A 16,717-nucleotide genomic window follows, 5' to 3' on the forward strand; every position below is an offset into this window, starting at 1 on the left:
TAAACTGTTGTTTGGCACAGACAGGACAAGAGGCTCTCCTCTTCAAAGTCTGTTCTTCCCTTTAGTAACTTTTACAAAACCGATTCCCTCCCGATGGGCTGTTTTAACAATAATTAGATATTGGCAGAGCACCCCTGGATGAAGGAGGAGCAGCAGGGTGGAAATGTGCCAATTACACAGTCACCATGGATTTACAAAAGGGGTCAAAAGGTGAGGGCCACTGCTGGAGATGACACACATCATCCAGGAGGGGGCCTCAGCAATATGACTCAATTATCCTGTTGTTGTGATACAGTAAGCATGCTCTTATTGCTTTACCACCAACCAAGGAGGTGGATCAAACCTGTCTGGATCTCAGTGTGTCTTTGGCCCCATTCACCGGTTTTTATTAGCAGTGTGACTTGACTGCTAAACAAACCTTATGTTTACAATTTTATAAAAAAAACAAAAACCTTTTCTTTTTAAGGTAAAGCTGCAGGATGCCACAGAGGAAACATTTTCCAGCATAATTATATCCAGAGAATCATTAACTGTCATTCAAAAAATATACAGGCCAGCAATTTACTGATTTACGGATGAGATCATATTTTTTTTATTTGTAGTAATTAAAGAAAATAGTCTGTCAATCACTTTTGATCAGGCTGTTTGGGTTTTAATTTATTTAAGTTTAAGTTTAACCAGATGTTGGTCTGCAGCTTTTCCTGCTAACATAGTTCTTTGGTCACTGAGTCGAATACAAACACGATATTCAAAGACACCTCAGAAGAAAAGTGGAGAGAAAACCTTTCAATGTTTCCATGTTCATCATATTTCAGTCTTCTCACCTCCGTGCTTGCAGACAAAGGCAGAAGCATGTCATGAGTGACGCGTCCTCGTCAGCTGCCAGAGATGCGCATGTGTTTTTTTTAATGAACGAGGACAGAGAAGCGCTAATCACCAGCAAGCAGCTGACCGACGACGGTATAAACACGTGACCGCGGTGTGGTCGCTCAGTTACTGCTCCACCTGCCGGGACTATACTACACAGTGGAGGGCTCTGCTCCATCTTTACGAGACGGTGAACTGCTGCTGAAGATGGAGACCCCGGATCAGGGCGCCCAGATAGAGCCGCTGCTGCCACCGGTAAAGAGCTCTCTCCTCTTGGGTCAAATATTTACTTTTGTAGATTAATATTTCAGGGCGGCTGTCAAAGCTTTATGTATGTGCTGCATACGACTAATGGTAAAGTGTAAAAGATGTTATAAAAAAATGCAGCAGTTTCTTCAGGGGGCAGATTAAAAATGTTTAGTTTAGCATGTCAGGTGATGAAATGCAGAGCTCCACCTGCGGAGCTCCACCTGCGGATCTCCACCTGCGGAGCTCAGCTCACCTACAGAAAGAGAGTCTGTCTCTGTTCAAGAGGAATGACAGGATGCCTGTTTGCATATTTAATTAATACTGTTAGTGAACCAAAATGTGAATTCATTTTCTAACTCTGAACAATTACTTTGTGCTATATATATATATATATATATATATAGCACAAAGTAATTGGACATCACTTAACAAGATGTTGTCTGTTGTCACAGATTTCCTATTATCAGAGTAAATTTAGGCAGAAGTGACCTTTAAACATCATATTATTTAAATTATTGTGACAAATTAATTTTGAACAAATATTGCGAGGTGAGGCGTCTGTCTTCTACTTACAGGCTGCACTAATCTGTACACACCAGCCATAGATCCTCACAGCGTCCAACTCTATTTTAGCATTTCTTTCACTGAAATGTTTACATCCAACCCAGAGGAATTAAGCTAAAGTCTCCCAGAGGATGTTAACAGCGACGAGGGCTTGGCCTAATTGGTCTTCGCTGATCATTTTGGAGGAGATTTGTTGTCATTATCCACTCTCTCTATATAAAAACAGATTTTCCCATTTAGCTGAAGGCTGGCTGAGAGTGTCTTTGCTCTGATGCCACTTTTAGAGGCCAAGTAGCTTTGGCTTTGAAATGTAAGGTTGCAACCTGGACTTAAAAATCTCTGAACATTTATGTCATCTTTGGTTTGATCGTCAGCAAGAGATGTTTGAACGTGAAAATGTTTTAGTTGTCAAGTTTGAAACTTTTTTGATGATACAGAAATATATTCATGTGATTCTGAACCTCAGGTTGAACTCAAGCAACGATTTCTTATCTTCCAGGTTAATTCCTCTTTTGACTCATCAGTCGGGTGTAGAAGTTTGATGAGTTATTCTCTGGACTTTATGGCATCTATCTCTTAAATGTGGAATGTTTTTGTTGCATTCATTTAGTAGACTATTCTTAAATTAAATTGTGATTCATTGGATGTAGAGAATTGGATCAGCAGAACACATTTAGTGGAACCAAGTTAATCAGATTCAACACAACAACCTCATCAATAGAGATTGATTTACAGTGGTGTGAAAAAGTGTTTGCCTCCTTCCTGATTTCCAATTTTTCTGCATGTCTGTCACACTTAAATGTTTCAGATCATCAAACAAATTTAAATATTAGTCAAAGATAACACAAGTAAACACAAAATGCAGTTTTTAAATGAAGGTTTTTATTATTAAGGGAGAAAAACAATCCAAACCCACATGGCCCTGTGTGAAAAAGTGTTTGCCCCTCCTGTTAAATCATAACTTAACTGTAGTTTATCACACCTGAGTTCAATTTCTCGAGCCACACCCAGGCCTGATTACTGACACACCTGTTCTCAATCTAGAAATCACTTCAATAGGACCTGCCTGACAAAGTGAAGTAGACCAGAAGATCCTCAGAAGATAGACATCATGCCGAGATCCAAAGACATTCAGGAACAAATGAGAAAGAAAGTAATTGAGATCTATTAGTCTGGAAAAGGTTCTAAAGCCATTTCTAAAGCTTTGGGACTCCAGAGAACCACAGTGAGAACCATTATCCACAAATGGAGAAAACATGGAACAGCGGTGAACCTTCCCAGGAGCGGCCGGCCAACCAAAATTACCCCGAGAGAGCAGAGACGACTCATCCGAGAGGTCACAAAAGACCCCACGACAACATCCAAAGAACTGCCGGCCTCACTTGCCTCAGTTCAGGTCAGTGTTCATGACTCCACCAGAAGAAAGAGACTCGGCAGAAATGGCTGCATGGCAGAGTTCCAAGACCAAAACCACCGCTGAGCAAAAAGAACATTAAGGCTCGTCTCATTTTTACCAGAAAACATCTTGATGATCCCCGAGACTTTTGGGAAAATACTCTGTGGACTGACGAGACAAAAGTTGAACTTTTTGGAAGGTGTGTGTCCCGTTACATCTGGTGTAAAAGTAACACCGCATTTCAGAAGAAGAACCTCATACCAACAGTAAAATATGGTGGTGGTAGTGTGATGGTCTGGGGCTGTTTTACTGCTTCAGGACCTGGAAGACTTGCTGTGATAAATGGAACCATGAATTCTACCGTCTACCAAAACATCCTGAAGGAGAACGTCCGGCCATCTGTTCGTGACCTCAAGCTGAAGCCAACTTGGGTTCTGCAGCAGGACGATGATCCAAAACACACCAGCAAGTCCACCTCTGAATGGATGAAGAAAAACAAAATGAAGACTTTGGAGTGGCCTCGTCAAAGTCCTGACCTGAATCCTGTTGAGATGCTGTGGCATGACCTTAAAAAGGAGGTTGGTGCTGGAAAACCCTCCAATGTGGCTGAATTACAACAACTCTGTAAAGATGAGTCGGCCAACATTCCTCCACAGCTGGAAAAGACTCATTGGAAGTTATCACAAACGCTTGATTGCAGTTGTTGCTGCTGAGGGTGGTCCAACCAGTTATTAGGTTTAGGGGTCAAACACTTTTTCACACAGGGCCATGTGGGTTTGGATTGTTTTTCTCCCTTAATAATAAAAACCTTCATTTAAAAACTGCATTTTGTGTTTACTTGTTATCTTTGACTAATATTTAAATTTGTTTGATGATCTGAAACATTTAAGTGACAAACATGCAAAAAACCAAGAAATCAGGAAGGAGGCAAACACTTTTTCACACCACCGTATGTACATAGAAAGCAGAGAGAAAAGAAAGTGTTTAGACCAAGCTTTAGCTTCGATAAGATGCTGCTGGGCACCAGCGATGATGTCACCACTATAATCTCCCGATGAGAGAGTGGTGGCACTGGGGATAGATGCTCGATCACGAATTACAGCTGTTTGGCACACCAGAGGGGCATCAGCCTGTACCAGACATGGTGTGAGGCAGGGCAGCGGGAGTCAGCGCACAGCTCAGCTTGTCGGCTGCGTTTCACTCGGTCTAAACTGATATTATAGCAGAGGACGCAAAGAGAAAGCTCATGCATTCTGGGAACTTAGAGGCTCCTTGGTTCTTCAAAGATCAGGTAGGACAAGGCTTGATTCAGGGTCTTATAACACATAGGGTTATTGTGTGACATGCTTTTATGATATTAAGGTATCTTTGATGGAAGACATATTCAAATAGCAGGGTGGTTAACGGAGAATAAGGAATGTGAGCTACAGGGTAGTTAGAGATTCTTCTTCCTGTCCAAAATGAGTGTGAAAACCTGACAGAAGGGATACGAGTGTAAAAGTTTTGCAGCTTGGAGATGGATGGTGATATTAAGTTGGTCAGAATGAGGGATTAAAGCTGTAGAACACCTTAAATCGGCTCAAAACATTAAAAAAGAAATTTAGGACTAATGTGTCCTCTTACAGGAAGTTGAAGTTTGGGGCCGAAACATTTAAGGATTACAGTGCATTTTGTGCCACATGAAAGCCGGTGCATTTAATGATACTGCTGCCACTGATGGTTTAAAAATTGCCACAGCCATCTGTAGGGATCAGATCCAAGTATGTGCCACTTCCTGTGAGATCACTTCAGCTGTGTGGTTTGCCAGTTCACTAACTAGATTTTGATGGGTAGCGATCATTAGTCTGTGTAGATGTGTCTGTGAATGTGTGCGGGGGGGCAGGAGGAGTTTTTACTGAGGAGAACAAGAACTACTAAAAGTTTTCTACTGATTTTTGTGGTTCTTCAGGTCATAGTTTGCTTTGTTTATTGATCTGATCTTATTCCAGTCAGAAGACAAGTCTGAACATAGTTATATGTTTAAATCCTTGTTTGACCCTGTAAGTTGCAAAAAACAGCATAAACACACACAGCTTTGTGTACAAGTCGGTTCATATGTTTTTACACAGAATAACAGTTGCTTCGAGTGGACCTTTGTTTGCAGAGGGATTTACTGATTATGGTGCACTGTGGGCAAAATGTACAAGCTCCTCCCTGGAGACACTTTCCCTAATGAAAATAAAATATATCATTTATCGTCAACATCCTGGACATTAAAAATGTTTTTCAAATTTTGGGTATTGCTTGTGAGCAAAGAACACTTAGTACACTTAGAGAACATTTAGTATGGGCTAATGTGTTTTGATAACAAATACTGGCAGTTTAATCTGAGCGGGATGTTGATCCGTAGCCTGTGTATTTGTAGCCAGATTATCAAAATCAGCCGCGTGCCCTGGCCCCAGCCCATGTGGCACTGCAGCTGTGAACAGCAGTGCCCTTCATTATCGTAATGCTTTGATGGTCAACTGATGGTCAAGATGGTGGATCGGGGAAAAGCTGCTATTAAGCGAGCTAGATAGACAGTCATGCAGACCTGTGTCCAGCAATACAAGCAGTTGTATGTGTGTTTCTATACACCAGCTGTTGCTGCTTGGATTTATAATAAATGATGCTTTCAAATAAGCTTTACGCTTAAGTCCAAATCACTGTATCACCAATCAACACCAGTACAGCCCAGTGTGATCAGTAATCATGTCTAGATATTAACTGTGTTCAGGTATTTCACAGATTGTTGAGCTATGAAATTGAGTTAAAGAAATCAGTTAAAGGCTTCAAGCTTTAAATGTATTTATAGGTTATTTTTTTAAGATGCCAGTTTTCACGCGTTTAACTGAACTAACTACCTGTAAAACTGCAGATTAGTTGTTTTGTTCACACTTTGGCTTTGCACACATTAAACAAACAAGATTTAACATGTTAATTAGGGAGCTTGTGCTGCTGGGCTTTTGTCACCTTTGTACAGAGCCTGGCTAGTTGTTTCCAGTTCTTATGTGAAGATTGACTTCATCTGTGGCCGTAGCTTCTGAATGGTGACATACAACAGAGGTATCAATCTTCTTCTTTTACTTGTGGGAAGATGATGAATCTCAATAAAAAACTGGTTTTTGAGTGTATACATTTTGTATATTCCTTTACTCTTAAATAAATATGTGCATACACATTTTCATTCTTTTACACATTCACCAATCTCAGTACAAATCTGAGTACATATTTGCATATTCCTGCACAAATCTACTTCCACACACACAACTTGAGAGACAGTTTTTACAACTCTCCACACACACTGGTAAATTATTCTGCCACAATAAAACCTATACATATGTGCGGAGGGCTATTGTATGCTGCACAGTAGATATTCTGCTGAAGACCAAAACTGTAAGAGGCAAGAGTATAATGGACTTCATCAACTTAATCTACCATATCTGCTGAATGAGCAAATATCCTCAAGAAGTTTGCCAAAGTCATTTGGTGTGTGTGTGTGTGTGTGTGTGTGTGTGTGTGTGTGTGTGTGTGTGTGTGTGTGTGTGTGTTGAGCTCTGGGTTTTGTTTCTTTACAGACTGAAGTGCAGCTGTGGCCGTCTGTGCATCGTTTAAAAATTTCAAAACCTAAATTAATCTTTCATAAAAACTCCTTCAGGTTTTATCCAAGAGGTAAAAGTTGGTTTTGAGTTTTGTCCTTGCACACAGTGTTAAACGATAAATAATGATTTCTGCGGGTTTTTATCGATTGCATCTCACCACCTCCTCACTCCCGTCTTTGTTCACAAGTATTACATAAGCCTGCTGACATTCACACCACAGACTGATGGTTTTCTCTGAGATCTGAATATCAACTTGGTCCATTGTCTTCGGCTCCAGCTGACTAAGATCAGCCTGCAATGTTATAGCCAGAATACTAACACACTTGACCTAACGTTTTAAAATGAAGTGATTTACTTTGACGTTTGAGCTCGGGCCCCTTTAACAGAGCCGAAGTCACTGCAAAGGAAGCATCTTGCACAGGGGTAGAAGTTTAATTGTAAATGGGTAATTTATTGTTCCCATTATGAAAAGGTTTCTGTTGCACATGAAATTCTTTCCTTTCCAAGATAAGACATGCAATTAGTTTCCATGGCAACTGCGCTATTCAGTTGGATAATGTGTTTGTTCATAATGCCCTGGACTGTAAGGGAACACCAAGTCAACAAACAATTGATTTCATGCTGCTTCCAGGGTGGTATACTGCATGAAATCCTCCACTTCCAGACCTGTCTTTGATACAATACTTTATAACTGTGCTCTATTATCTTTATAATATTGAATATGTGTTTGTGCATGCGTCTGTGTGTCTGTCAGAGGAATGATGATGAGGCTGTGGTGGACAGGGGAGGAACACGGAGCCAGCAGGGAACCAACTTTGAGCAGGAAGATCTTGAAGGTACGTGGACGGACACTAAAATGCATCCAGAATACTAAATACATCGAGCAGTAAGCGGCTGCTGCAGCGGAGTCCGCCTACTCTGTCCTTACAACTGCAGCTTTCCTCTTGACAGTTTTTTTTTTTTTTTTTTACAGTTAGAAGATAAGAGCAGCGTGGGAGGCTAAAACTGTGGGGGAGCTCCGTTTGTACCAGTAGTTTTATAATCAGTGAAAAACGGCTAGAATCAAAACAAAGACACACACAGTGAGTAATGTTGAGTAACTGAAAGCCAGAAGCTCTCATCACCTGCAGCTCCTTGCAGAATACAAACGCAGATGTACACTTTATAATGCAGTAGACTAAAAACAAAAACAACCCTAAAACGATTTTGAGGTTTGGAGGCTACATGCTGTCGTGATCAGGTCCGTTGTGATGTAGTTCTGGAGATACCAGCTAAAAATCAACAAAACCCTGTCAAATACCAAATGAACCATCATCACTCTAGTTGTTGTTTATAAAGAAACAACTTGAAAACTAGATTGAATTACTGAATAACAAATTAATTTTAAAAAGTTTCAATGGGTGTCAGTAACTTTTACTTAAATTGAATATTCACAATAACATCATTGTAGCAGGTTTTTTTTTCTCCCCATAAGAAAATACCTTATTTAAATTCTGGTGTTATTCGTACACTGAGCATGTTGCCATCGGTGCACCGCCGCTGTGGAGACGATGTGTACCTGCAGCCTCGCGTCATACTGCAGTGAGCTGAGCACAAACACAGACATGCTCACTCTCCCTCTCACACCTGCATAAACACACATAATTATCACTTTTAAAAGGTAAAAAGAAAGCCTGCATGAATTCATATCTAAGCAACACAAATTCACAAAAGCCATGAGTGCAAATACAATGTTTTAGAAACAACACGTACTGTATTGGAATCCAATAATGTAATAAAATGCTCAATGCTTTAATTTTTATAGTTTTTAAATACATAATTATAATTTCATGTGACTCTGTTGATCAAAAATACTATTGTAATATATATATATGTATTTTTAAATATTCCCAACTTTTTAAAAACTTATTCGAGCACATGTATCATTAATTACTAAACTGTTTGCCAGTAAAAGAGCACAAATTCAGGGAAACTTTTAATGTGCAATGTATGAAGGTCGATACACATACGACTATTAAGACGGGAGAGAAAGAATCATAATGAACTGGGCTGAACTGACTGTTCATATATAGAAGAAGGCTTTTCCATGAAGGTGCAGTAGATTATTATGGCTTGTTACACTTTCTGTAGATTTTCTATTAGAAAAGAACTACCCACTATTGAAATATCTTCTCACTAAATCTTTCAGCAAAAGGTGCTTTTTAAGAACCTTTTCTCCCAAAAATAACTTGAACAGTTTTTGTTGTGTTCTTGTTGAACAGAATCAAACTTCACCACAAAGAAAAACCCTCAAAAACTATTTTAATGGTGGCAGAGTCTGAAAATGTTTCATTGCACAGCCGCAACAGATGACATGAGGTTAATGTTCAACGTGACGTTATACAGTGAAGGAAATCATGATTTGATCTCTTGCTGATTTTGTAAGTTTGTCCACTGACAAAGTTATTTTAACAGAGACAGAATATAAAAAAACAATCCAGAAAATCACATCATATAAAAGTTATAAATTGATTTGCATTTGAAATAAATATTTGATCTCCGACCAACCAGCAAGAATTCTGTCTCCCAAAGACCAGTTAGATTCGTCCTCTCACTTTAAGAAAGGACTCAGAATCTCAACTGGTCACCTGTATGAAAGACACCCGTCTCAACTCACCTGTATGAAAGACACCCGTCTCAACTCACCTGTATGAAAGACACCCGTCTCAACTCACCTGTATGAAAGACACCCGTCTCAACTCACCTGTATGAAAGACACCCGTCTCAACCCACCTGTATAAAAGACACCCGTCTCAACCCATCTGTATAAAAGACACCCGTCTCAACCCACCTGTATAAAAGACACCCGTCTCAACCCACCTGTATAAAAGACACCCGTCTCAACTCACCTGTATGAAAGACACCTGTAAAAAAATCCAGCTCTTTGACATCAACTGGATTCTCCGTGTTTGGAGGAAGAGAAATGCTGACTAGAACCTGAGAACACCGTCCCACCGTCCCCACCGTCCCCACCGTCCAGCATGGAGCTGGAGACATTCTGCTTTGGGGGTGTCTCTCTGCTGAGGGGACAGGACGACTTCACCGCATCGAGGGGAGGACGGACGGGGCCGCGTACCGGGACATCTTGGGGAACGACCTCCTTCCCTCAGCCGGGACACTGAAGACGGGTCGTGGACGGTCTTCAGCACCACAATGACCCAAAACATACCACGAGGCAACAAAGGAGCGGCTCAAGAAGAAGCACATGAAGGTCACGGAGAGGTCGAGCCGGTCTCCGGACCTTCATCCCAGAGAACATCTGAGGAGGGAGCTGAAGCTTCCTGTTGCCGAGCAACAGCCTGGAAACATGAAGGATTTTGGAGGATCTGCAAAGAGGAGTGAACAACATCCCTCCTGAGATGTTCAAACCTGGAGACCAACTACCAGAAACGTCTGACCTCTGACCTCTGACCTCGCCAACAATGCTTTCTGCACCAAGTACTGAGTCATGTTCTGCTACGGGATCAAATACTTATTTCACACAATCAGATGCAAATCAATTTATAACTTTTATATGATGTGATTTTCTGGATTTTTTTTTTTTAATATTCTGTCTCTGTTATAATAAACCTCCATTACAATTATAGACCGTTCATTTCTTTGTCAGTGGCAAACTTACAAAATCGGCAAGAGATCAAATCATGATTTCCTTGCAGCAGCAGTCCGTATATTATATTTATATATTATCTGTCAGTGCTGCACTTCATTTGTAAAAACAGCCAGCATGTCGTAGAAACACATGATGAAGCTTCATGGAGGAAAACAGAGGAAGCTCCAGACATGATCAGTGACATCATTATTATTTGTAAAGCTTTCTAAAACACACACACACACACACACACACACACACACACACACACACACACACACACACACACACACACACACACACACACACACACACACACACACACACACATAAACACACACAGTAGTTGACCCTGTGCTAACCTCTCTGATGTTGTCTCCAGGCCACAGGACTCTCTACATCGGGGTCCACGTCCCTTTGGGCAGCACCAGGCACCGCAGCCACCGCCGGCACCACCATGGAAACAAACACTGCAGGAGGAGCAAGGAGCGACGAGCCCTCCCTTTGGTGGAGGGCCGGGAGTCTCCTGTTTATGGTAGCGCCCACAGTCATGGCTTTGAACGTTTTAAAACAGAGAGAAGCATTTTGTTCATTATATTTGACCAACTTAAGATATGTAGTATGACCAGAGCAGTTTCTGTTTCCAGACACTCCCTCCCAGAGGGTGCAGTTCCTGCTGGGCACCGAGGATGATGATGAGCAGCACATTCCTCACGACCTCTTCACAGAGATGGACGAGATCTGTGCGAGGGATGGAGATGATTCTGAGTGGAGGGAAAGTGCCAGGTACGCTCGACCCTCCTGTCACCTGATAGCATCACCACACCGTCATGGTCTGATTGAACGGGCATTTAAACGTCTCCTGTTTCCTTTTCCATCACATTAAGTAATTGCAATTCATTGTTGTAATTGTTGGCATATTTTTTCTTGTTTCCTTCATCTCGTTGATAGTCGTCAGTGTTAATCAAGATGTTTATTTATCACATGACTTTGCAAAATGATGTTTTTCTGTTAACAGATAAATTAGACATATTTTATTTACAGTAATACCCTGATGAAAGGCAATAAGGAAGGAGAGTAAATGAGTAAACCAGAGAGAGAAAGAGATATAAGATGTAACTGAGGAGAGAGGGACCCAGAATGAATGAGTGTTGTTCCTGCAGCCAGAACAGATGGCCGGCTGTTTGCCGTCTGCTGGCCTCTCCTGACAGGAACTCTAACTCCTGTTTCAGGTGGCTGAAGTTTGAGGAGGATGTTGAGGATGGAGGAGAGCGATGGAGTAAACCCTACGTAGCCACACTGTCTCTGCACAGCCTGTTTGAACTGCGCAGCTGCATTATCAACAGCACCGTGCTGCTCGATATGAGGGCCAATACCATTGAAGAGATTGCAGGTAACTGCTGTACCGAAACACAGCGAGTAACAAAGTTATAGCTTTTGTCAACTTAAGGCATCTGAACTGAGAAAAGTTTGGAACTACTTCTTTTACGGTTACTTCCATTTTAAAGTTGCTTTAAATCTGTATTTGAAGGAGTCATTTGCTTGCCTCTAACTATTTGTAATTTAGCTGATTCATCATTTGTGTTGGATTTAATTTGTTCTGAACCTGAAACCTGAATGCAAACGGCTCGTGTTCCTCCACCTCAGACATGGTCTTAGACCACCAGGAGTTATACTCGCCTCTGGGAGATGAGCTCAGAAAGAAAGTTCGTGAAACACTGCTGAAGCAGCACCATCACCAGAACCAGAAGAAGCTGGCTAACCGCCTGCCGATTGTACGCTCCATAGCTGACATGAGTCGACGGGCATCAGAGCTCCACCTGGACAAGAACGGTGAGAAAACTACAAAGTTGTCTTATATTGTAATGGTTCCCTAAGACGGTGTTCTCCACCCGTAGCTCGGGAGCTATTAGTAGCTCATTACCTGTTTCTGAGTAGCTCTCTGGAGTTTCCCAAAGACTTGCCCAGGTGTATTTGGTGTATTTGGTGTATTTGGTGTATTTGGTGTATTTGGTGTATTTGGTGTATTTGGTGTATTTGGTGATCCATTTCAGCATCTGAGAGACTCTCAGATTGAGCTCATTCATTTTGTCACAGTAGCTCACAGAGGGAACAAGGTTGGTGACCCCTGATCTAAAAGGTTGTGAAAGGGAGAAATTATTAATAAAATAGGACCGCAGAAAAACATACCTTTGGTTTACAAAAATACTTTTTTTCTAAATGAACATTTCTTCTTATGAATTTCTGGCTCACTACCTATAATTAACTAAAGAAAAAAAAAAAAATCCAAAACGAGAGGAATCGCTCTTTGGTTGAACTGGTCACAATATGTTGACATACTCTACAGTATGCAGGCAGCCAGAGGGAGTTGAGTGTGTATTTGTGGATAATATGTAAATGTATTCCATCTTTTCTTGATTCCTTATTTTGTCCACCACCCACGATCTGCCCACCCACTTGCCACAGAATATATACCCACAGAGGTAAACTGATACTGGTTGTTACATTATGCTCTTTATGAGTTAATATACAATATACTTAAAAAACACATTGTTAAGTTTTCTCATAATTTCTATTGTCACCGGCAATTCAGAGTAAATTGTTCTTGTTAGACTAAAGTCCATGTACAAATCTGTTTGCTGTTTGTCTTCATGGTACAACAGCTATTTGGTTAAATTGTTCTGGGCTAATTTTAGTCTTGTAATTGGAAGCATTAATTGCTCATGTCTTTGCCAGCTCCATTTCATAAGCTTCAGGCATGCCAGAATTCAACACAACAAAATTAGTTGCAGAACTCACCAAACTGTTTGTTAAATGGTTTTCTAGTTCACTATGTGTCTCGGTGGTGCATCATGAGCAATTTATTTAACTGGTGTAGCATTTTCAAGCTAATTTCAAAGCAGCAATCTCTGATAAGCTCCACGTCATGCTTTGTGAGCACATTAGACTCTGTAATTACTGTTCATTTTTCACCCTGCTGGTTAGTGAATACAGAAATTAGGCTCGATACGCTTGGCAGTGATCACGTTGATGAGCTTGGAGGGTTTTTTTTAAACAGCAAACTGCTGAAGATTTGAGGGGTTTTATCCAGAATAGCATCAGAAAAAGTTGTGCTCCAGTATCTCAAAGTGATGAACATCCTTCCTTTGTAGAGAAGATGATCAGTTTAATTCATCAATATTTAGTGAAATCATCAGTTGCTGAATGTGGACGACCATATGTGCAGAAATACGTAGAACTTGCAATGCTTTAATTGATGTAATTGAAAAATGAAATCAGAATTCACTTATAGATTTGACAAATTATTGTTTGAAATCATCAGTGAATTTAGTTATTTATTTGTCTTTTATCACCGCATTTACAAATGCACTTATTTATTTCGTAATTCATTCATGTGTTTTTAAATGATGTACTTATCCATTGCTTTATGTTGGTTTTTTCTTCATTTTATTGGTATTTCATTTGTAAATTCTTCTCATAACTCTTCTTTATATTACCCATTAAATTCCACTTAATGAAATACTCATTGATTTAGTCTTTGTATTTGTGGACTCATTCATTAATTTGTAAAATATTTTTATAACTTCAGTTTTTATTGTTCAATTCAAAATCATTTGAATTGAACTGGCATTTGAATTTCAGTTGTGTTGGATGATGTTTGAAATCGATTGATAACTGTGATGTGGATTATTCAGGTCAGACGACGGCCGCTCCGTCGCAGTCGGCGGGTCCAGATGGGAAAAGCGACTACAGCAAAGAGAACAGTTCTGTGGACTTCAGCAAGGTACGATACACATGTTGTGAAGTCGCCGTGTAATGAATGATGTTTTTAAAATGATATGCATAATATCAAAGTATTTACATACAACTTTATACTTTATATTTCAGGTGAATCTTGTACCTCTGCTGCTTTCATTAGACTACCACATTGTAGGTATTTAATTTGAAAAAAAAAAAAAACATTTACATACAAAAATATGTCTTTATGAAATATGACAGATATGTATATATATATAATACCCAACAGCATGAAGTTATTAAAATGTAGCTCCACTGCTGGCATTACAGTGCTTCATCAATAATGATAATAATACTACTACAAATAATAATAATAATAATAATAATAATAATAATAATAGTAGCTGTCATAGAGGTTGTTCTATTTGTACATTTGAAGTATGATATGCAGATAAAATGTTTGCAGGTGCATTGTGAATGCTGGAATTTTAGTTTGGCATTTCTGACAGGATGAATATATGCATTTGAAAAAAAGCATGTCATATATGATGATTATTTAATTGTGTGTTTCGACCAGTAAAATTGAGGGAATTTTTAATGGAGAGGTCATCCAGTGAGGGATTAGGAATATGACCCGTATTAAAAAAAGTCATTCACCACAGATGAGAAATAAAAGCACACAGATGAACGACTAAGATAAAATCCTTGTTGAAACCTTTTGCATTATGTATTACATACATTTAACCTTCCAGCTCAACTGATACGTCCTGTTCAATGAAACAATTATTAAATGTCTTTTGTTTTTCAGGAGGACTTTTTAATAACTCTTGAAATTAATGAGTGAAATCATCCACAGGAGCATTTTTCTTTGACTCTATTCATTTTCTGACAACTTCTATATTTCTAGGACAGATGGAGATGATTATTCACTTGATACAAGAAAGGAATTTGTTTTAACTTGTAACTATTTATGCAAATCATGATCCATCAAAGTGTCACAGTGTCTTTTTTGATGGGGTTAGCCGTAAAGCAATGTAATGAACGGTGTAAAGGAACACTCCAGTCAAAACCTGTCATCTCCACACAATTATCTCTGAAAAGTCACCACCTCCAAAATTTCCTGTACAACGCAATTTAGTTTTATCAGAGTGGAGAGCAGATATAGCAACTGAAAGAGGATTAGTTTTATATTCGGGGATGGATTTTATAGCCTATTATATGTGGGAAATGAAAGATAAGCCATTCTTATAAATCGTTATGCAACAAATCAAAGTAACATCTTTGTTTTAAAAGTATTTTGTATTATCAGATTCACACATCTGATGTTTTTGACAGTTATGAAGCTCAGATAGCTGGACTAAACAGTATTCAGTTAAACTTCTTTACATTAGGGCCTAATGTGCCCTTATCAGAATCAGAATCAGCTTCATTGGCCAGATATGTTAACACATACAAGGAATTTGACTCCAGTTGTAACTTCAGCTCTTCAGTGTGCAAAAAACAAACAGACAGACATAAATAGATATATAAAACATAAATAGACCTATAAAACATAAATAGACGTATATACAGCTAAGAAATAAGTATATACATATATACAGCTAAAACAATGGTGCAATTGCACCTCGTGTAAATGATGCTGATGGAGTTGGGTGTAGTTCTAAAAGGTTCAGTCATTTTGAAGATATTAAGTGTTTAGCAGAGCGGTGGCCTGCAGATAAAAACTGTTGTTGTTCCTGGTGGTTCTGGTGCTCAGTGCTCTGTAGCGCCTCCCAGAGGGGAGGAGCTGGAACAGCAGGTGTCCAAGGTGGGATGATCTGCAGAGATGTACCGGCCTGTTTCCTGACTCTGGATGTGTAGAAGTCCTGAATGGAGGGCGGGTCGGCACCGATGATGTTCTCTACAGTCCTGACTGTCCGTTGTAGTCGCTTCCTGTTTGGTGGCCGATCCGAACCAGACGGTGACGGAGGTGCAGAGAACAGCTGAGTAGAACCGGATCAGCAGCTGAGTAGAACCGGATCAGCAGCTGAGTAGAACCGAATCAGCAACTCCTGGGGCAGTTGAGCTTCCTGAGCTGCAGCAGAAGTACATCCGTTGCTGTGCTTTCTTGATGATGGAGGTGATGTTGGACTCTTCAGGTTCTGGGAGATTGTGGATCCCAGAAACCTGAAGGTTTCCACAGCAGACATGGTGTTGTTGAGGATGGTGATGGGGGGCAGTGGGGGAGGGGGGGGGGGTCGTCCTGCAGTCCACAGTCACCTCCACAGTGTTGAGTGGGTTCAGCTGCAGGTGGTTCTGACTGCACCAGAGAACCAGCTGTTCAACCTCTGTATGCAGACTCATCAGGCCAATGACTGTTGTGTTGTATGTAAATTTCAGGAGTTTGACAGATAGATAGATAGATAGATAGATAGATAGATAGATAGTAGATAGATAGATAGATAGATAGATAGATAGATAGATAGATAGTAGATAGATAGATAGATAGATAGATAGATAGATAGATGGATAGATAGATAGATAGTAGATAGATAGATAGATAGATAGATAGATAGATAGATAGATAGTAGATAGATAGATAGATAGATAGATAGATAGATAGATAGATAGATAGATAGTAGATAGATAGATAGATAGATAGATAGATAGATAGAT

General features: G+C 39.9%; 1 protein-coding gene across 1 annotated transcript in view; it reads left to right on the forward strand.

Moving 5' to 3' along the window:
- Positions 1–16,717, forward strand: part of LOC138200821 (sodium-driven chloride bicarbonate exchanger-like) — a 33,169-nt gene that overhangs the window by 6,322 nt on the left and 10,130 nt on the right. Inside the window, 9 exon segments of the mRNA XM_069153730.1 lie at positions 994–1,014; positions 1,049–1,122; positions 4,303–4,367; positions 7,451–7,532; positions 10,707–10,859; positions 10,972–11,110; positions 11,557–11,717; positions 11,972–12,157; positions 14,020–14,108. Of these exon segments, the coding sequence (XP_069009831.1) occupies positions 994–1,014; positions 1,049–1,122; positions 4,303–4,367; positions 7,451–7,532; positions 10,707–10,859; positions 10,972–11,110; positions 11,557–11,717; positions 11,972–12,157; positions 14,020–14,108 (970 nt within the window).

This window comes from Embiotoca jacksoni, unplaced genomic scaffold (genome assembly GCF_022577435.1).
Source record: "Embiotoca jacksoni isolate LCO1_2020_lvr unplaced genomic scaffold, fEmbJac1.0.p SCAF_2, whole genome shotgun sequence".
In the NCBI taxonomy this organism is placed as follows: domain Eukaryota; kingdom Metazoa; phylum Chordata; class Actinopteri; family Embiotocidae; genus Embiotoca; species Embiotoca jacksoni.